This window comes from Tinamus guttatus, unplaced genomic scaffold (assembly GCF_059628265.1).
Source record: "Tinamus guttatus ecotype Peru unplaced genomic scaffold, ASM5962826v1 Tinamus_guttatus_pri_ptg000503l, whole genome shotgun sequence".
Taxonomy (NCBI): domain Eukaryota; kingdom Metazoa; phylum Chordata; class Aves; order Tinamiformes; family Tinamidae; genus Tinamus; species Tinamus guttatus.
The window spans coordinates 5,258,182-5,280,819 of NW_028289037.1; the positions used below are offsets into that span (position 1 = coordinate 5,258,182).

Sequence of the window (22,638 nt, forward strand, 5' to 3'; positions counted from 1 at the left end):
TTTTTCTGTAATATAAAATTACAGAATTTGGTCATAGTTACATAATTTGTTTGTAATACTCCTAGTGCTGTAAGTCCATTTGCATGTTTCTCTCCCTTCTAATTTCACTCTGCATCTCAACAGATTGAGGGAAATTGTTACGGTTCAAAGACTGCCATCATTATTCATATTGGATAGTCCCTAACACTAGAAGTATCCCGATTAAATAAATGTGTCATAAAATGTGTTATAAAGAACAGACTTACAGTGCAAAGAAGGATATCAGACTCAGAGGTCTCAAACACATTTAACAATAAGGATATCCCACTACTCTGCATAATAGAGCTTAAATGAATGCTCACATTTACTATGATATTCACATTTCCTCTCACTTTTTTATTTTGCTCCTCTATCACTCTACACAGTTCAACTAATTGTTATAATCTCACAAGTTTTTGGGGGAAATATTTTTTCTTCTGAACAGTTTTATTGAACAAAGGCAAGATAGTATAAGTATACATCACTTTCCTGATATTTATTCCTTTTAATCCATTTCTACAAGGCAAAACGAAATATCCCTTGATATTTGTTCTAGGTCTGGAAAAGTGGTTCAACAGACTCTTGTTGTTTTTGGCTGAAGACATCATTAGCTGCTTGATGCTTTCTTCCTGCTAAAGGAAAGAGTTTTCCAAATGGATCAAGGTGGAAGGTTCATCCAAGATTAAAAGCCTAAATTTGAAACATAGCTTTGTATTGTTCAGAGAGAGATGAAATTCCAAAAAAAAAAAAAAAAAAACAAAGAAGTCAGAGCTGCTTAGAACTTTTACAAAAAACACTTTGTTTTTTCTATGAAATCACTGTAAAGAGACCAGAATTATTTAAAAAGGATTATTTATTAAACATTTTTCTTTACAAAGTACAATCAATGGTTTGCATTAAATTTTGGGTTTTGCTGTTTGCCTGTATGTACACAAAAGCCTATAACAGAAAATGTGTCTTGATTTTACACTTGGGACACAATACCTTCATCTTCTGATTTCTACCAACATAAGCATTTGATAAAAACTTTCAGCTTATCTGTTCGTTCTAAAACTGAAAATGAAGAGACAACATTTCTGCAGAGTGTCAGTTTCTAACAACGTACTCAAAAATGACAAAGGAGGAATGAGTAATTCTTTGGGGAATTTCCACTGAGCATGGGCAGAACATGAAATTCTTTCTGGCAGGTTACTGGGCTATCCTTATGATCCTAAAAATCATTCTTGCAGTTATAAGATAAGAAGAATTGAGGAGATAGGTAAGTTTAATAATACCCTATTAGCAGCAGTTGATAGTAAATGCAACATAACGTTTGTTTTGTCTGCCATACAAGGATGTGTCCTAGCAGATACTATTTTATTGTTCGTTACTTGAACAAAAGTATCTGGATGTATTGTATGTCTTTGGAAAAACAAAACAAAAATAGAGAGACAGAAAGCCATTTATTGTCATGAGTGACTATTGGCATCGCTAATATGAATGCATTGCTAAAATTAGTGAAGACAGGAAAATGCTGTAACGTAAATATATACAGAGTTAAAATACATTTCTTATCCACTAGATAGTGATTTTGTGGCACTGTGGTTTTCAGAATATAATGTCTGTTGAGAGCAATGTAATTTTCAGTGCAAGCTAAAGCAAAAATACCTGCCCGCTGTCATAAACATGACAAACAAATCTGGAATGTTCAAAGTAAGTTCATCTTCCACTTCTCCACTCTTGAGGCACCTTTAAGACATGGCACTTACTGTAAACCATCTAAAAATCAAGAAAGCAGACACAATAAGCCTGAATTTTCCATAACAACTTTTAAAATCACTGCCAGAGTCACTTGCATACGTAAACGATGCCCGTGTAAGGCTTGCCAGCAAAGCATCTTTCCTGAGAATGGAGCTGGGACACTCGTCGTGTATCATAAGTGTGCGTGCTCAGAGCTGTGGTCACTGTCGTGGCTGTCGTCGTTGGCTAGTGAGTCCCCCGTGTGCTGCAGCCCAGTGGCCCCGATGCCGGAGAGCTCGGAGGGGAGCAGCGTGCCCTTTTTCACATTCACCAGTTCCTTCTCCCGAGCTGCTGCCCCTTGCTGGCCCCCTTTTACTCGCTTCCACTTCATCCGTCTGTTCTGGAACCAAACTTTGACCTTCATGAAAGAGAGACAAAACACAAAAAATAATGATGGTGTCATTAGAGGTCAATAGCGATCCTTGTAGCAGTAGATTTTTTTTTTTTCTGCCTAGCATGTTGCATTTCCATCCATTTTGGAAAAAGTGCAGCAGGGCTTCCCTGAAAAACAGGCAATCCAGTGCCACCAACCATGTGCCAAGGGCATCCTGAAAAAAATGTGAATGTCCCTTCACAGCTAGAGAAGTGTAAGCAAAATGGTAGCAGACGAGAACACACCTTTGGTGTAGTAGAGAGCCCAGTGTGGTGACCCAGACCCACACTCCCCTTTCTTATACATTTCAAAGGATGCCAATCACTTCGGAAGGTGTCTTTCTGCTTAAAACTTTGCATTGCCTTTTGTTTCTCTAAAAAGGTGAGATTCAAGAGGAGCACTTTAAAAGCTTTCTTTTTTCTTGATAAAGCATCCGAAAGAAGATTTCTCACAACCAAAACTTCCCTATTTTGCAAAAATATCTGAAAGATCGTAGTTGACTGACCCTATTCCAGATCCTAGATCCTATTCTATTTAGCCATAGTTCCCGAGTGTATTTTCTGATAAATAATTACCCGATTTCAAAGCAACTTAAAATATTGTCACTGAAAGCAGGATGTGTGAACGAGAAGTGTGAATTGTGTGATGTGTGAATTTTTGATCCACTGAGAGTTAGTTGTACTAAAAGTCTCCAGTATGTGCCTTTGTGCATTGCTAAACATGAATGTTCTACAGAAAAAGATAAACAATGTCTGTATTTTTTCTCTGGGAAACAAAGAGAGAAAGCTTGCAATGTCAGTGTATCCTCTGCTGTGTTTAGCAGAGTGTGTTGCAGAGTTTTAAATGAAACAGCAAGGAACAGTCACAGCAGGACACATTGTACAACATGAGTAATAGAGCCACAAAAATGCTGTTTTGCTAAATCTGTCTTATACATCCAGGAAATATTGCAGTGTTTAACCTTTACTATCACTCTGAGTTTTACAAAAAGACTTTACTGCAACGAAATGGATAGTTACCATCACAGTTAGCACGTACATATGTGGTAAAGAAGAGAGGAATATTTATTTTTTTTAATTCACCATGTTCCTGTTGAAGCCAATGTGAGCTGTTGCAGTCAATCACTTGGGAAAAGAGCAAAACGATTCCAGGTTAGTTAAGAGCCTCAAAGCACAACACATCCTTTCCTCTCATCTCTCCATCAGAGCCAAAGAATCTGGCTTGTAAAGTGAAATGAGTATAAAGGGGAAGGTATTTATTACTGGCTGCTGTGATGTTGGGAATTATCATATTTAGGTCATATATCAGAAACAGTGTCTCCAAAAGGGCACAGCGTTAGGATAGCACTGGCAGCACTCTGGAGGAAGTTACAGATGCCACTTCGTTTATTTTTGTTTTTTAAGACAATGAAGTTTCTCTTGTAAAAGACACTACTGTATTAGTGCCAGACAGTGTAGTAAAAGAGTAAATGGAATTGCGGTCTTAATCTAAAGATAAAAAAATATATAGACTCTGGATTCAACCAGCACCTCAGGATACTGTCACTCTTTTTTTTTTTCGTTTTTTTTCCTGAAAAGAGAATTTTATTCCATCCACAAGAGAGGAGAGGATTGGAGAGACACTTAAAAGATCTGAGCAGTTTTCAGTGTCTTTTCCTGTCCGTGAACACTCATGGAATAAGTCGCAGCATGGAAAGCCTAAAACAAAATAATAAAGTATGCAAAATACCTTTCAAGAAAAATGACAGTGTTGTATTTGAAGCAAAAATTTCACTGCATGACCTGGATTCAGCCAGCTTACTGGCATCCAAATGCATTCATTTCCTCTTTGTTGGCTTCAGAAACCAAAGGCAACACTCCTACAGGCACTGTCAAGGACAGAGCCAAGCCCTTAGATCTGCCGGCCTAACTAATCTGGTTGCATTTGAATTCACATGGGTTGCCTTGGCACTAGCTCACCCAATGATGCTCCAAAACACCTGCCCCAGGGACGGCTGCACACCTGCATAAATCAAGTGCAAGAAGGCGATTCCCCTTTGCAAGAAGGGCAAACTGGTTTTCTAAACCCCTCCACGTGTCCAGCAAGCGCTGCTATGTCTGCTCCCAAGTCTGGGAAATGCAGCCTTCAGGGAAGGCAGGGCTAAAAGCATGCCAAGTATCTTTGCATGCGCTCTCTGGAGTGTGGTGTGAAGAGAGTAACCCTGCTGTTCCCCAAGGAGAACATTCACTAATCACTTCCATGGCCTGGAACGTAGCCCATCGGGCTGACTGTAAAGGAGAGGCTTTTATTTTAAAAAGAAAAAGAGAGAGTGATTTGGGTTTTTTTTAATTAAATATTTTCTTCAAATAATTTACATCTGATTGACTCAAAAATATCAAATAGGAAATGTCTTTATTTGGTATACCAAATATTATAATCCAAAAACTTGAAAGTGAAGTTTATTATATAAATATTATGAGATATCTTAGTTTGGTGTCATTTGCTGCATTAATTTAATGTATTGTCATATGGTTTGCTAGAGCTTTTTTTTTTTTTTTTAATATATATATTTTCGGTTACAAAGTATTGAAATCCTCTTTTGGCCTGATCCAAAATACACCAATGTCAATGGGGGTTTTTCCACTGAGTTCAATTGATTCTGACAGAAGTCTTCAAAGCTCATAGGCTAATAATATCAGAAAGGTCCGTCACTTGTTATTTCCTCCAGAGATCAAATTTAGATATCTGAAATCTGAACTTCCTCTGCAGTTGAAGAGCCAATAAGGGGAAAGGGTAGTACTTACTGACATGCAATCTATCAATATTTTAGTAATAGGAAGGAAGTGAAACACGCTGTATGAAGTGCTTCGAAGCAACAATTTACACTGATTCATGAAAAACATGAACAATTTACTTGAAACCATTACAGGTGTATCACAAAACACACAGAATATATTGAGAAAGCAAGAGGCAAAGAGTGAGAATGAACAAGAAAGAATCAAAAATCAAGAGAGGAGGAGTGAGATTCAGGAGTGAGATGTTGCAGATAGTTAGGGAACGGCGGCCGGAAGATATCGTGCTGTACGGAAAGATAGGGCCCCTAGTAGCCAATAGTGTTTAGTCTATGGTGTAAGCAGACGGATGTGACGTTGTAAACCTAGATATATAACACCTTGTTTCCCATCAATAAAGGCCCATTTGCCGTCCACCACATTGCTGTCAACTAGCTGATAGGACGAGTGGCTTGGGGGTGGTCGCCGTGCCGTCCCTGAACCAGGTCGCTGCAGCCATTTGAACTGCAACAAGTGGTGCCGAAACCCGGGAACGTCATCGCCTGGATGAGCGAGCAGCGTGAGCAGCAGCCAGAGCAAGTGGACCACCCCGGCGAAGGGGACACTACTGAATCAACAAGGAGGATGGAAGCCCTCATAAAGGTCGTATCGCAATTACATAAGTACTGGGGGATTGATTGTAAGCCAAAAGATTTTACTCTTGCAGTTACAAGGCTTTTGAAAATTAAGGCTATAGACCAGCCGGTGGATATTCTCCACCCTGAACTGTGGGACAAATGTACTATGGCATTAGCTGAGGAGACAATGTTCTCAGGTTGTGAGAAAAACCTTAAGGCTTGGGGAAAAGTTGTACAAGCCCTACAGAAAGCTATGAAAGAGCAGGAGACTTGGGTAGCAGTAAAAGACTGTTTATTTGCCACGTCCAAAGTGGGAATCGGGACAACTGCGCAGACTTTGGACCCCCCAGATGATGGCAATTCTGCTGAGCCTAAAGGTCAGCAAGAGGGTGAAACATCCCCTCCATCCCCGAGCCCCGCCCCGCTTACAGAGGAGCAGAAACAGCCGAAATCTGTTTGGAGCGAGCTAGCCGAGGAAGCCAGGAACATTGAAAAGAAGTCAGAGCATAATGACGTCTGGGCCAGGCCGCCACCCTATGCCCCTCAAAATGGCGCCGAGCCACAAGGGGAAGGGCGGGGCGAGGATGCCCCCGGCGCGAGTGAGGCGCCGGAACCGGAAACCAATGGGAGTGACCGGACACCTGAGGGCGGCCCGAGGGAGGGGCCGAGAGGAAGTCCGAGGGAGAGGCGGAGAGAAGACCCGAGTGAGGGGTCGAGAGCAAGTCCGAGTGAGGGACAAAGAGAAGACCCGAGTGAGGGGTCGAGAGCAAGTCCGAGCGAGGGACAAAGAGAAGACCCGAGTGAGGGGTCGAGAGCAAGTCCGAGCGAGGGACAAAGAGAAGATCCGAGTGAGGGGTCGAGAGCAAGTCCGAGCGAGGGACAAAGAGAAGACCCGAGTGAGGGGTCGAGAGCAAGTCCGAGCGAGGGACAAAGAGAAGACCCGAGTGAGGGGTCGAGAGCAAGTCCGAGCGAGGGACAAAGAGAAGACCCGAGGGAGGGGTCGAGAGCAAGTCCGAGCGAGGGACAAAGAGAAGACCCGAGGGAGGGGTCGAGAGCAAGTCCGAGCGAGGGACAAAGAGAAGACCCGAGGGAGGGGTCGAGAGCAAGTCCGAGCGAGGGACAAAGAGAAGACCCGAGGGAGGGGTCGAGAGCAAGTCCGAGCGAGGGACAAAGAGAAGACCCGAGGGAGGGGTCGAGAGCAAGTCCGAGTGAGGGACAAAGAGAAGACCCGAGGGAGGGGTCGAGAGCAAGTCCGAGTGAGGGACAAAGAGAAGACCCGAGGGAGGGGTCGAGAGCAAGTCCGAGTGAGGGACAAAGAGAAGACCCGAGGGAGGGGTCGAGAGCAAGTCCGAGTGAGGGGCCTGGAGCGAGCCCGAGGGAGGGGCGGAGAGGAGGTCCGAGTGAGGGGCCTGGAGCGAGCCTGAGGGAGGGGCGGAGAACCGATCAGAGCGGACATTTCAAAAAACGCCGAAGCCCAAAGAAAAAGTACCGGAGCCCGGAAGTGACCAGTCAGTCGAGTTCCGACTCCGGATCAGCCACTAGTCAGGACGAGTGGCTCACAACCGATTCAAACTTAAGGAAGGAGAAAAAGAAGGTAAACATCCGAATTAAAGAAAAACCGGCGGGAGCATTCATGATTAAGCATGTTGCAAAGGAAGAGCATCTGACCCCAATTCAGGAGGCTGTTACCTTTAAAATAAAACTAATGAAAATTGTGAGTTTCTGTTCACAGGACCAGATCATCGGACACCCCCGTAACCCGTACACCCCGGTGACAAGCGTCCCGCCCGAGCCTGCGAGTTCCACGCTGACCGAATCCAGAAAACAACAAAACAGCCTCCGCAAGAGGGGGCCGCGATGCCTTTGCGTTATCTTAATTTTGCAGCTTGTCACTATAGGACAGGTAGAGTCACACCAGCCCTTTAAATGGGGTACTTGAACAGATCGAACAATCTCAAGCAATTAGTACAAAAATAACTACAGGGCCACCAGTTTTCAGTGCCATGCCTTGCCAACTAGCACCCATTGAACCCTGTTCCAAACGCAGCCGGTACAAAAATTTGTTCACCGGTTCGCCGTGGTTAACCACCCTGATATCCACCTTGATAGGGCCGATCACAATGATCATGATGACGCTAATCTTTGGACCCTGTATATTGAATAAGCTCATGCCATTTGTCAAGAATCGGCTAGAGAAGGTTAACATCATGTTAGTAGAACACCAACAACTGCTTTAAGAATATATCCACTCAGTATTACCCCCAAGTTATCCCAAGGTACACCCTATTCCTACACCCTGGTATTACCTGTCATCCCCTACCTTCTACGCGCCTTCTTCTTTGTGCCTTATGTTTTATGTCAAGTTTATGATATGTAATTTTAAGATTGGTATAACTATAAGAATAGAATAAGATAGTAATAAGAATAAGATAGTTGTATTTTAGCTAGTTTTGTTATGCATAGGGAGGGGGGAAGTTGTTGCAGATAGTTAGGGAACGGCGGCCGGAAGATATCGTGCTGTACGGAAAGATAGGGCCCCTAGTAGCCAATAGTGTTTAGTCTATGGTGTAAGCAGACGGATGTGACGTTGTAAACCTAGATATATAACACCTTGTTTCCCATCAATAAAGGCCCATTTGCCGTCCACCACATTGCTGTCAACTAGCTGATAGCCCGAGTGGCTTGGGGGTGGTCGCCGTGCCGTCCCTGAACCAGGTCGCTGCAGCCATTTGAACTGCAACAGTGAGATTTCACGTTCAAGACTGAATGTGAAAGAGCAAAAAGCAAAAGATTGTGAGAGAGAAAAAGAAAAATGCAGAGAAAAATAAGTAAAGAGGGAAAGAAAGAAATGAAAGAGAAGACAGACCCCGACTGAAGTGAAAAAAACTCTCAAACTTTTCCCCAGTAAGAAAGAATTAGTTCGTTTTAATTTCAACTTTTGCAAAAACTACATCCTTTAAAAGTAGTTTAAAGATCTTCTATGAGAAAAATAATATTGTAGGTCTTCTGAACATTTTGTGTTTTTTCTTCAAGTCTAAGTTAGCACAAGCTGAGAGTGTTCACTCTCAACTCTAAGAGCTCGATTGCTTATTATTACTATTACTATTATTACACACTCCCTCTTCTCAACCCTCTATCTAGCCCAACTTAACTGCATAGTGCAAGCGTGTGTGTGTATGGAAAGCAAAAGAAGTGGAGGGAAATTAACTATATTAAGAATTATGGTAGCATCAACAGCTGTTTCTAAATCAGCACTTATGAGACAGTCTTTTAAGCACATCTGCTTACTGGCACAAAAGTGCAGCTTCTTTTCCCTCAGTTGACAAGTTGTTTAGCATTTGCATCTCCATATCTGATGTTTAGGATGTTACTTAAGTAAATGCCTAAGAAAATAATTTCATAGAATCACACAATGGTTGAGGCTGGAAGAGATCTCTAGAGATCTTCTGGTGCGGAATTTGTTTTAAGGAGTCCTCTGTTGGAATCACAGGATGAGGATCCAAACAAAGGTTTTGACATTTCTAGTAACAGTGTCTACATTACTAAAGCAATCAATATATACTAACAATAGTAGGCCAAAGGGCCACGTTAAGTGCTGTCTTCCAACTCTATCTCAGTATTACTGCATAATGCCATTTTGGTTCCAGAGGAACACATTACTTAAAAGTTGGTTTTAATACTGCTCTTTCAGCAGAGCACTTCAGCTACATTAGGTTTGAGAATGGTTAACTTCTATCACATTCTGTTAATGTATAGCATTCATCATATCTTGCTTGAAGTGGGATTTTAGCCTTCTGTACTTAGCATTCTGTACTTGCAGAGAAAAGTTAAACAGATAATTACTATAATTAAAGGTTATTCCTTAATAAAGAAAAAAAATATAGAAAAAGGAAGAATTAACTGAGTTAAAACTGCACAACTTCCTTAACTGCCTGCAATTTTTTTTATTGAATAATCAGATATTTCTCCTGGAAAGAGCTCTCTCCTCAAATAAAGTACATGTTTATTAGTATGTGATTTTAGAGGTCCATGACCCCCAAACAAGAGTAAAATTTAAGGCTTGATAGCTCACAAACCTTAAAAATCAAATATAAGAGGGCTTTGCTACGTAAAACTGTTACTTTCCTAAAAAAGATTCATATGTCTAATAATGAGTCTTTTAAGTCAGCATCCCATATTCCATCATTTAAGTGATGTGGCATAAGGACCAAATCAACAAGCCTTTTAAGCTTTTTGCCCCAGGGCAGCCAATGTCCATTTTGCTTTTTATTTTTTTTTAATCTATTTTATTTTACTCCAATAAACATGTTTACTCCATGTAAACATATGCATAACAAAAATAATTCTGATCTTTCAGAGTTAAAAAAAAAAAAGAAAGCTTTCCTTCTGGACTTTATTTAGCTCTGAAACAAATCCAGTAACTACATATGTGCTGCCAAGTTTTAAAGAAAGTCAAACTCCTGAACTTGCAGAAATGACTGGTGTTATACAGATGGAACTTACCTTTTTCACAGATACAGAGATAATATTTTCATGATAATTTATGCAACAAATTTACAAAAGGAAATATGAATGAAGAAACAGGAAAACTTCTTTTCCTGCCCTAATGTGTGAATAAATACAAGGGCTGAAAGAAGCAAATTTGTTCATTTCAAACAGTTACAAAGATGGTAGTTTAAATTACCAGCTAATCTAAGTCACTCTAACTAACACATGTTTTTACATAAATCTGTTATTTTTCAACCATGTGGCATTCATGGGAGAGAAATAATGTACCTAGGAAAGTTCAGGTAATTCCATTCAATTAAACCTATTTTTTCTTGCTTGTATGATTTAATGGAATTTCTATTCCCAATAAAAACAAACAAACAAACAAACAAACAAAATGAACCTCATAAAACTCTTAAACATATCTTAAGCCTAAAAACAGTTTAAATACATATCTGAATATCTGAATATTAAATATCTTCTTAGTCATTACACAATAGTAACAAAATATATTAGCGAGCAAAAAAAAAAGAAAAAAAACTTTTCTCCAGAAATTATCTAGTGGCACCAGTGCCTTGTGAATAAAATTGAGTAAATCACCTGCTCCACGATTCAAAGCAATCTGGTCCATGTCATGCTGCAGGATTTGCAGCTAGCACACACAAGAGCTCTGTAGCAGCTGTTGAGAAAAGGGGAGCATTTGGCAGATGCACAAAGGACAGCTGGAGCTCTTGGCACCCAGGAAGGTGTAGGAGGGAGCCCCGGTTTTCTGTTACAGAGAAGTCAGTTGAGGTTCGGGTCCTGCTTAGGTGGTGCATTCTCCTTTCTACCTCCCACGTTTAGGCAGGGATGGAACACGCATTATATTTCTGAGAAGAGCAGGGACTGCAGCGTTTTTTTCCCATTTCAGAAGTCTTTGACAACAACCAATTTAGCTCCCTTGACTCCCTCCAAAAAAATGTGACCTTCTCCACCAGTGAAATCTATTCGGAGCTTCTCCTAACTAGGTTTCAGAGTTAACATGGTTTAAACAGAACTGGACTCACTGTTGCAGGTCATCTCCTCTTACAGAAAACACAGAATTGGTTTGTTGTACATAATCTCAAAGGAATATTTTTTATATCATCAGTATCTTTTTTTTTGGAGTGTGGGGGGGGGCAAAGAAAGGCAGGGTGTGGGGCTGCTGCTAGGACTCCCTGCCCCTTATTCTCCTGCAGTTTGTCTTTGCATATATAGAGAGAAATCTACGAAGCAGGCACATGGTGGGAAATCAATTGATATAGATTAACTTCAGCAAGTCTTTGCCATTACTTTCTACAGGCCTTTTTTATGTGGATGAATTACTTGTGTGTATAGTGTTTTACTCCATGGAAAAACTTCCAGCTTGTACCACTCTGCGTCCATTTTGCTCAGGTCAACTAAATGCGAAAATTAAAGGGCGCTTGGTAATTTGGGCTAGTTTTGGCTGAGTATGCTGACACATTTCTCTACTACAACTTTGGTGTAAAGAACGTTAAATGTCCACAAGAAGAACTCAGCAGAAAATAACCTCCGACTACTGGTCCGTGACAATCCTCTAGGGCCCTATGGCTGTGGAAGCCACCTCCGAAGCCAAGAGAGAAGCACCTTCATTTGTATTCATTTAAACTAGTTACACAGTTCAAATCTAGAGGGACTTTTGCCTTCCAAAGCAAGCCAATCTTGAGACTTTTGACAGTGAACTAGCCACAGAATCAACCTCAGGTCTTAAAGCTAGCAAGCTTCTGGGAGCTGCCACTATTTTCACTTTGATGTGCCCTGGAGAGAAGGAACTAGTGACATCAGAAAAAGATTCTATATTTTTCAATATCTGGCATAAAAAATTCCCTTTGACTTATAGCTACCCCCCAAGACCACCTGTAAGTCTTTTTTTTTTTTTTTCAAAGTGACCATGAAGCTAAAAATGTTCCTATCTCCTTTCAAGATCTGCGAAGCAAATCAGATCTTTGTTAGGCTTTATGTCTAAGAAAGGGTAGGGGTGGAGAATAGCAGAGCCTTCCTGACTTTGTAAAAATGGCCACACATACTAACATTTCTGTCTGTATTTCATATGCTGCTTGGCCCAGCCAGAGGTTTCTCCCCACCCAGGAGCCCATGAGGTTTCTCTGCAGGTGCAGGGTCCACTCATGGCGAGCAGCTTGAGGCACTTGCATCTTTGCACATGGGATTGCTTGCTAGAATCCAATAAATAGTGCAGAAGTAAATATGGTGTTTGAAGTTCTGCCATGTACCTTTTTTAAAGAATTATCACACAAATCAAAATTATGCATGGGTTGTAATTAAGTGTGCCAGGAGCATTCTTTCCTAAGAAAGAACAAACCGAGTTAGCATAGAAATTCTCATTGTGAGTATTTACATTTCTCAAGACAAACAAAAAAGTATTACTGAGTTTTATTTTAAGAGTGTTACTTTAAATAAAGAAAAAAATCCAGAGGATTTCAAGCCACACAGACTCGTTATTATAGATGTATAGATAGTGCTGAATACATGAAAGCTTGGAATAAGCAGCTGCCCTTCAGACAAGATGTGACAGTATAATAAATCAGACAGACAGGGTCAACTATGTCATATCAATCCATGCTTTGACTTTATTTGAAAGTACACTGGTGAAAAAATGTTGTCGCCTAACCTTAGAAATGTAGCTCTTTCTGGCGTGAAACTAATTGAGGACTAATTGAGGAGCTTTGAACTAATCTCTGGTGGAGCCATGATCATCCCAAAAGAATAAGGATCTACTCTTACCTTATGGATTGAAATTCAATGCCTAACACCAGGACTGATTATATTTCTTCATTTGTATAGTCATAGCAGCAAAATGCTTCAAGGTCCCATTGCCCTAGATATTATACTAGCATTGACCAAATGAATTTAAGTAATAATCCTGTCTGCTCATCTTTCTGGTAAAGACACTTCTGGTAAAGTCACTCTTCCCATACTGGGAACCACTGGTACTGCCCAAAACACAATGATTTAAGAAATTTTATAAACAACTGGTGGCTTTGGGGAGGGTACTGGAAATTAAAGTTACCAAGAAATAAACCCTCTCCTTGCCATCAGCAGAATTTAATCTGACTAGGTGGGATTTTCCATTTGTATTGGCAGACAGAAGCATTACGTATTTGGACTGTTTATTCCGGTAACCTTAGCTAGCCTGCAGAACTGCAACATTGCTCTTTTGATTAGCCCCGAGCAAAAAGATCTGGTGAGGTGGAAAGATCTCCTACTCCTTCTATATTTGGCAGGACCAGCTCCATAAAAATGTCCATTTTGCCACGCCTCTGATACCCCACTGCAGCTGCTTCCTCTCCTCATCCCACAGTGAGATATTAAAAAGTTTGGACGGCACTTTCTCCAAGTTTATCTGGATGGACAAAAAAGCCAAGAATGCGCTTGTGAAGGTTACAAATATCTAGGGAGCCAAGAGATTTTTTAGCCTAACTGTCTCTTCAGAATATCACAGAGGCCTGCCAGCTGAAAATTATTAACTGCTGGCTGAGCAGGGACTGCGAGTGCATTCTATAGGAGACGGAGCAGGAATTATATGTACCTATACTGCTGGAATTCTTACAATACCATAATAGAGCCATCCTACCACCAGATGTGCTTATAATGCTCTTAAAGTGCACTCTTAATATCTAGGCATTTGAGGCACTTATTTCATTTCAGTCTTGTAACTCAGATTTCCTTTTTAGGGAGTAATAGCATTAATTCCTTCTCCCAATCCATATGTTGTCATTTTTTTTTCATTATTATTTTTGTGAAAATGGCCTTCTATGAGGCATTTATGTTTGAATTGATCTTGTAAGTTGTTTCAAACATCAGTTGGAGCCTTACTTTGATGATTGTGGAAAACTTTAATACCCTTATATAGCTTTAAAATATGCTCACACATATGTTTTTTCTACAGCTTGTTTAAATGCCGGAAAGGTAATTATGAAGTGTTAGGTGGTCAGTCCCTCTTTTAAGCTGCAGCTTATGGTTGAAATTATCACTATAGTCAAGAGAAAGATAGAGTTTTCTTAAGATAATAGGCTCCATGATTTATCTCACATCTCAGGAAATAACGAAAGTAGTAACTTTAGGAAGACCTGAGAATGTTTTTGCCTGATTATTTTTTTGTTCTACCACCTCTGATTAATACGATGCTTGCCATTTTTTTAAACAAAAACTATAAAATTGAATATGTTAAACAATTGATTCCATCAGGAGTTAGGGCTGCTCTAGACCCATGCTTCTGAGGAGATACATCTGTTACCCCCTCCTGTTTTTTTCTTATTGTACTGCTTGAAAAAAGTTTCAGTTGTCTGGGTGAAAACTGGGTTTCATAAGAAATCAGGAGAGCTTCCAACATAAATAGGTCTACAACCTGTGATGAGATGGGGGTTCACAACTACCATTTTCTCCAATAAAGTCTTTAGGTGAAAAATGAGAAAGGAAAACTCTTCCAGAAATAGCAATTTTCTGAAAATACTACATTACTGAAAAGAGTGTTTTTGGAAAGCCCATCAAATATATTTGGCTATTTTGGACAAAAGAAATTTAGGAAAGGGACAGTTTTCTTTCACACATTTAAGACACCTAATAAATGCAATCTCCTCAGTTGGAAGAGCTAGTAAAAGCAATAAATAAGAGTAGTATGTAAATAAATAGATACTGATCTACAACTCAAGAGCAGTCATTCATTCTGCTAATGATGTAAAGATAGGTCCTACATAAATGTTCAGATCCTTTACTGAAAACACAAGTGTTAATCTCAGGCTAGGGACATCCTGGAGTATTTTTTTGGAAGTCACTGAAGTAAAACTGATGTGGAACAAGTATGGAAGAAGGTACAAACCCCTCAGTTTACTGCTTTCAATTTTTTAAGACTGCCATATGCCATTAAACAAAGATCTTAGTTCCATGCCTATTTACACCATTTTTTTCCATCAAAACAATTCATCTGATTGAAGAGACATTTCTAATTAACAACACTGGAAGTGACATCACTATTTGGCTTACTGTGGTTTGGAAGAGTGTAAAACAAATCCAGATTTTGCTTCAAATCTTTCTTCTTAAGATATAGAATTGGACTCTACCCAGCTAAAAAGCTTAGAGCCTTCTCTTTCTAAGTAAAGCTGGAAGGAAGGAAGGAAGGAAGGAAGGAAGGAAGGAAGGAAGGAAGGAAGGAAGGAAGGAAGGAAGGAAGGAAGGAAGGAAGGAAGGAAGGAAGGAAGGAAGGAAGGAAGGAAGGAAGGAAGGAAGGAAGGAAGGAAGGAAGGAAGGAAGGAAGGAAGGAAGGAAGGAAGGAAGGAAGGAAGGAAGGAAGGAAGGAAGGAAGGAAGGAAGGAAGGAAGGAAGGAAGGAAGGAAGGAAGGAAGGAAGAGAGGGAGGGAGGAGAGTTATCTCTAGCAGCTCAGTTGCCACTCTGTGATAATCTGGAGAAGCAGAAAATAATTAATTAGATCATTAGATAGACTACTTATAATTCTTACAATGATCAGCGTAAAGCAGAGAATGACATTATCCAACAGCTAGAAAACAAGGAGTACTCCCACGACTTAAATGAATTTCTGCATTTATGTAGGACAGGCTGTCTTCTTTCCTCCACAGAAGCACATTGAAATATTTTCCTGTCTCTTTTCAGTGTGTTATTTCTTTTTTAATTAATTACTTCCTTTAGAATATTGAGCTGTCTCTTCGATTAGTTGTACTACTCCACCTAATTTATTAAGAAAATAAAGAACAGAATTAAGAATTTATCAGGAAAAAAAATAAATACATGGCTTAATTCACCATTGTTGAGAATAGGGATATGATTTCTGCAGTAAGATGAGCAATATCTGACAGATTTAAACAGCAGATTATTATTTAAATTTTATTTATTGATGCTTGGTTCTACACAGTCTTTCCCCTTGTCGCTGAGATAAGAATTCATTCTACCTCCCTTTAGCTATCACAGTCAGGTGTTTTGGTTAATCCAGTTGTCTACACTTACTTCAATCAGTGGATGGAGTGTAATAGAAAAGGCAAGATTAAATCAATAGTCCCCATTCCTTTTTTCTTCACATTATAATATTGTTCTTATCATTAAACCTGATCATCACATACATTTTCATATGTAGAATTTCTCATATTTACCAAATATTATTTTATCTTGACTAATATGGTGTTTTAGTGATCATTCACACACATACATATGAGTATTTCTACTCGACATGTTATTTTGGTTCCTTATCATCTCTTTCTTACAACCTAAAATACATAATCATCTTGCCAACTGTATCTGAAAGAATCCTTCAATAGTGATGACCGAGGAAAGGATGACTATCTGTCAGTGGGTAAAGGATTTCAACTTTAATGATGAAGTTATAGGCATCATATGATTTTGCATAATTCGGGTCTGATACTCTAAATGCCTTGACTAAAGTCCATTTTAAAAGTACATATGCAGTAATGATGTAACTAATGTTTGCCATGTGATTTGTCCATCCATTTAGTGTGTTGGGATGAGATCCTGAAACACTTCAGTACATGCTTAACATATTAATATTTCTATTAGAAATCAATGTGACAACATGCATGATGAAACATGAGCACATGCAGAAGTGTTTCCTGGGCCAGGGTTTGGTGAGCAGGAAACCAGTAACAGTGATAAGAAATTCCATCGTCTCCTCTGCTTTCACAGTGCAGGGTAAGATAGAGTGGTTAAAAATGACTGTATTCAAGTTTTGCTGGTGTTCCATTTTTGCTGCCATCTGGAAACAGGATGTTCAGAAACTCTGGACAAATGGCAACTGCATATATTTAGTAGACTAAAACAAGATGCTAGTATTTGTTGTATGTAGGCAAATAAACTGCTTGTACATGCCATACTTGGGGCCTACCACTTTCCAGCCACATCAGTGCTCAGATTATAAAAAAGAAAATTGCATCAGCTGAACAGATATATCACTTAGACATTTATATTTCATCTCTGCCTCTTCAAACAACTTAATTCATCCTTGATGAACATAAAAATATAAATTACCTTCACAGCAAAGACAGATAATAAATGTGTGTCACTTTGGTATAAACACCCAATCTGATATACTGACATATCTATGAAAAATGTGAACACAGCTCGGCTGTGAAGAGCTGCTAACCACTGCTATATACTGAGCAAGCATTCAAGTCCATTATTTGGCATCAGTACCTGTCTTTCGGTGAGGTCAAGATTCACTGCTATCTCATATCGCCTCAGCCTGGTCAAATAGTTATGATGAGCAAATTCTGCTTCTAGCTCTCTGATTTGCTCCTTGGTGAAAGCTGTCCTTTCCTTCCTGGGTTTACTGTTGACCTCTGACTTGTAGTTTCCTTCCTGGGAATCTGAAAAAGAAGATGAAAAATGGAAAGTCATTGAAAGTGCACAGCTAATTAGGAAACCATCCAAATGATCAGGAACTTGCTTGCCTTTTATGTGAGTGAAGTTCCCCACATTTTCTCCTCTCTGAAATAAAGGAAACACACTCTTGCTTTCCTATCTATGGATCCTTTTCTGTAAATCAGGAAGGCTGCAGTAATTCTGACAGACACAAGCTGCTGCTTCCGTTCATACAAGGAAAACATTCAGTCTAAAACCTTGCAGTGTTTCATTTCCGTACTGCTTCTCTGCAGAAGTTTTACAAAGCTTCAAGTCTTTCCCATTTCTGACAGCTTTCAGTGCATCCAGCCATGACAGATTAGGATATCTATCATCTGATTAGTCTTAATGAGTAACACTCCAAGACACAAGTTGTTCTCTGCTATCATTTCACTAACATCTTAAGCCAAAGAACTGATATAAGATCAGATAGATATGTTCATAGAAAAGATATGTTCTGTTTAAAGAACATATGTTAAGGTGTAGTCGAGTTACACTTTGAGAGAAAGGTGACAGAAATTCAATGAGCATCAAAGAAATCAGAGAGCACCTCCTGTATGGTAAAGGGGCTACACTGCCTTCACACCTAGCTAGAGGCAGGGAGATTATGCAACAGATGGTATCAGCAGAGAAAATTCTCTACCACTAAAGCTAATAACCAAAGTTCTATCATCCTCTGGTTGCTTTTACTCTCGGAAAGAGGTACATTTGGTCCTAAGTCAAACTACCGAAGTCAGTCTTTCTGTTGCTGCCAGTTAAGACTCTATAAATAAATGCTGTGAAAAAAGAACTGTCAAAAGGAAAAAAAAATAAAAATAAAGAGAGAGAGAAAGAGGGAAAGAAAGACCAAGAAACACCAAACAAATGGAGGACCAGACTTTTAAAAGTTTGGAATTTTGGGAATGGTACACCTATAAATAGAAAATTAGCAGAAGATCAGTAGGAGCATCATTAGTCAAATTCTGGCCTCATGAACCATCTTAAAAATGTCACAGATAAATTCACACTTCAGCTGCTGACTTAAATAGAAACCTGCATCAACTTCCAAATGAACAGGCCCATAAGAAATCACTCCCTGGGACTCTGTGTCAGACGAATCATCAACAGGCCTGAGACTGTCCAACTGGCCAGTGAGTCTGGTTTCTAAACTATGTCAACTATCTACACTGCTAAAGGTATAAAAAGTCCTCTTTTTTCACTTTTTTTTTGTCAGTTACCCTGTTGCTTGGAGGGAGAATGTCTCTTTTTTATTTTGCTTTATTGCGAGGGCTTTTGAGGCATGACTTAGTTCTACAGTCATTCATTAATAATCTTTTAAAGAGAACAGCCTTAAAACACCAAACCTTTTCATTTTAGCTGGCACTAAACACTGAAATTTGCTGCCTTCAGTGTACTGCTGGTGTGTATGGCTGAGGGTATCCCCAAACTAGCTGGGTGGGTTTGGGACCAATAGAGTTACTCAGCCACAAGAGATTAGAAGATATTCCTGCAGGAACCTGCTGGACTTTTCCAGAGGAGGAGTCCCTTAACCAGCCGTTGGGGGCCAAGGTCAAAGTCTGTTAACTGGCCCAGTCTGCCATAAGCCCATGAGGAAAGCATTGCATTTCAAATGCTCCAAGTAATAGACATGAGATAGGAGTCTGCCATTTCTTCCTCATACCTAACACAGAAAACTTAATAGATGAAAACCACCCTGAACCTGTCAGGAATACAAGCAGTTCACATTTCTTCCTGCATACTTGTTGGCAAAATAAAAGCTCTAAAGCTTCTCTCTGCATTTTACAATTGCAAGAATGTGCACACAGCTTTTCTTCCCTGAAATTTCCTCCTCTGCCAAACCAGCATCCTCTGGGGAGGTCCAGATACCATAGAAATACATCATGAAACATAAAGAAATATGTATGGAAATATAGTTTGTACAAGTCATTGGTACAGTCTTTTGTAATGCCCTGGTAAACCCTGTAATGCCCTGTGCCTATCTGAGACCAGAAGTCGAGCAATCTTCCTATGTTTTTACTTGCCATAGGAAAGATCCCTGGCAACATTCAAAGGCTGTGACATCAAATAAGAGTGCTGCACCTACGGACGGTATGGACACCATACTGAAAACTCAGTACTAGAAATGAAGACATAAGCCTGGAAATGCAACAGAAAGTGAGGTTGCGGATACAAAAACTAGGTAGTTGCTACTGTAGCTTCTGTAGAGAATAGTCAAAGAAGAAAACTTTAGGAGTACCCATCCAAGCATCACTCAGGAGAACTTGGGTCTGTGTAAGCAGACTCATAACACAAGCAATTTTTGTGCATGCAGATGGCTCCACAATGAAACCGCAGTTACTGCAAAATCAGTAAAGCATAAGGCAAGTCCTGCTGATTATTATCCCAACAGATACACTCCTAGTTCTGAGTTTTTACTAATTTACGAATGTTCTTAGCCTTGAAATTCCAGTTTCCTGGGATTTTGCATAAGGAGAAGAAAACATAACTGCACATGCGTAGCATGTGTCCTTCACGTTTACCAGAAGAGAGGACAGTGCTGCTAGCATTGACCCGCACTGATCCTGTACAAGTATACGCCTGCCTGGGCAACCTGCTGTTTACACATTCCTTCCATTGCTGGGTACTGGTTTTAAGGAAATATCAGAATGTGAATGTCCGGCAGCCACAGTTCTGTCAGCAGTACGATTTCATCAGCAGACTAACACAGTGGCAGTTTCAATTATTTACTATTTGTTTTGTAAGTCATCAGACACCTTCGTCACTGCTCTGTTTGCAGCCCTATCTGGTGAGGCACAGCCCAGCCTATGCACTGGCCATAAATGTGCACAAATCACTTACTGGCTTTTTGGTTTGTCAAACAAACAGGTCTTGGCTGGTACAGCCTGCTGACATGGCCATAAATTCCTTGCTCAGCATGGGGCAGCTCAGACAACACGTTGTGTGAATTTTGACACAGCCTACACCTTCTCTCCTTCCCTGTAGCAACTGAGAAGAAAATGTTCATCGCTATAGCATGTCAAATGTGTTGGTCTGCAATAGCTTTGCACTCTAATGAAAGAATCTTTACAACCACATTTTTGAGAATATGTTTACCAATTCAAATTTTTTAAGAAATACATAAAAGTGCCAGAAAAAAATGTTCAACTGCCATCATTTTCACTTCTTTAACATCCACATCTCCTAGGGCATCTTGTAATAGTCAAAACAGACTGAGAAGGCACGTGATATACTTGAATATTGCTGAAGGGAAAAAACTGAAAGGCATGCAGAAACCTTATATGGGGATTACCTCTCTCTCAGTAATGAGATTTACATGACTGAATGATTATAATTGTAGGGAATCTGGTTCAGGAAAAGTCTAGATGATGATGTCTTCAAAGTCGGAGGGCTACTTAGCCATGTCTCTCAGTTCTGAAATGGTATGAGCTACAATGAAATGGGGCAATCTCAGTGATGATGCCTACTATTTAAAATAATTAGAGAGTAGTAACTATGCCAGCAGGATGTGTCAATAGTATTTTGCTTAACACATTTAATGTATTGAAAATGTATATAAAAACATCTACCTAGACAGATGACAGGTGAATGCCAGTTGTCAATTGTTGCTGAAATTTGATTTTCTCTGCTAGAATGTTCCTGTGGTTCCTGTTCAGATTGCCTTTTATTTCCCATTAACATCATGCTACTCAAAATAGTAAATTTTAGAAATGTCACCTCCATAAACTTTATTGTTTTAATATCCAAAGCAGTAAATCTAAGGATCTTTTTGGATTGCTTCTTCTTTTCACAGTCTCTACAGAGCCAGGATTGGGAGCTCCCAGATATTTCTGACCTTCAGCTCTCTGTTCATATCACCTGACTAACTTCTCTTTGGTGGAAAATGGGTGGGAGACTTGGAAGAGATTTTTGGCAGAACTCATGTCAGCCTACATCTGTTCTGCAGCTGTTGCAACTAAGAAAAAAAAAAGAGAGAGGGAAAAAGAAAGAAGAAAAGAAAAAAGCAAATAACAACCTTAGTTTTCTTCTAAATGGCTTTTACTGGCTATGCCAAAAGGTAGGTGTAGAGGCAGAGAACAAAGCCTAGAGGGATATAAGTTACAATCCTTAGCTCTCAAAAAGTACGTGCAAAATATATACAGATGATATAGACCACTTGATGAAAAATACAGCAGTCTATATCATCTCCCAGATAAATTCTACCATGTACTCAGAAAACATAGCCTGCATGCAAATATTAGTACTTTATCAGTCTTTTGCAAACCTTTGTTCTTTGGATCTCTACTATGTAGGCACTTAAAGACTACTTTGAGGGCTACTGGTTATGTCACTTTCCCAGAATTGCTATTGTTAATTTTCACAAACTCCACTCAGGATCTTTAATATCTCCTGTTAGACCAAAATGCTGGATGGTAACTGATGTAGCAGGTACCATTTGAAAAGATATTCAAAATTATAATTGACTCTTCTACACACCCTTTGGAGTCTTAGCAAAGGCTCAAGAATTTTTACAAAAATTATTACTACTTTTCCATCCTGGAAAGTTATTTCTACTTTACCCTAAGGAAAGGATTGCTGTTAATTCCAGCATTCGTAAGGTCTTGTCAGAGTTCCTGTCTCCTCTCTACATCATTGCTTTGGCAAACCAGAGCATACCCAGAAAACACAGATTTATCTGTTGGATGCGAGGAGTAATCCTTTTGGTATTTTTGCTAAGGACCGCTTAGAATATACGGAAAAAGTACTGGACAGAATATCAGTGACGCAAAAATCTACTACTAATTGGGTAGGGTTGGAATTATGTGCAATATATACAAGAAGGATATTCTGTTGTTCCTTGGATTATTTCAATAGCTGACACCATAATTTCTCAGCTGGAAATGAACTTTCACTTAATTGCTGCAATGTTAGATCCCAGACAAGAATATTCAAAAATAAGTAAGATTACTACTAGTATTTTATTAGCCCTTACAGATAATTGTCAGATCCCAATGTTCTTACTTACAATGAGACTTACAGTACCACTAATATTACTACTTATAATTAATATATTATAATGATAATTATTATTACTTGTGACAAAAATAATACCAGAATTTCATGCCCAGAATTGTTATTCAATGTCCAGTTCTTGCACCTTTAACTCACACTGGGGAGTGCTTATTCTCAAAAAGT

At 39.6% G+C, this 22,638-nt stretch overlaps 1 protein-coding gene across 1 annotated transcript in view; it reads right to left on the reverse strand.

Moving 5' to 3' along the window:
• Positions 1-853: 853 nt before the first annotated feature.
• MEOX2 (mesenchyme homeobox 2) overlaps positions 854-22,638 on the reverse strand; it is a 56,852-nt gene continuing 35,067 nt past the window's right edge. The window contains exons 2-3 of the mRNA XM_010216097.2: positions 17,260-17,432; positions 854-2,155 (exon numbers count right to left, since the gene is read on the reverse strand). Coding sequence (XP_010214399.2) covers positions 1,931-2,155; positions 17,260-17,432 — 398 coding nt within the window. The 3' untranslated portion in view covers positions 854-1,930. The remainder of the gene's footprint in view (positions 2,156-17,259; positions 17,433-22,638) is intronic.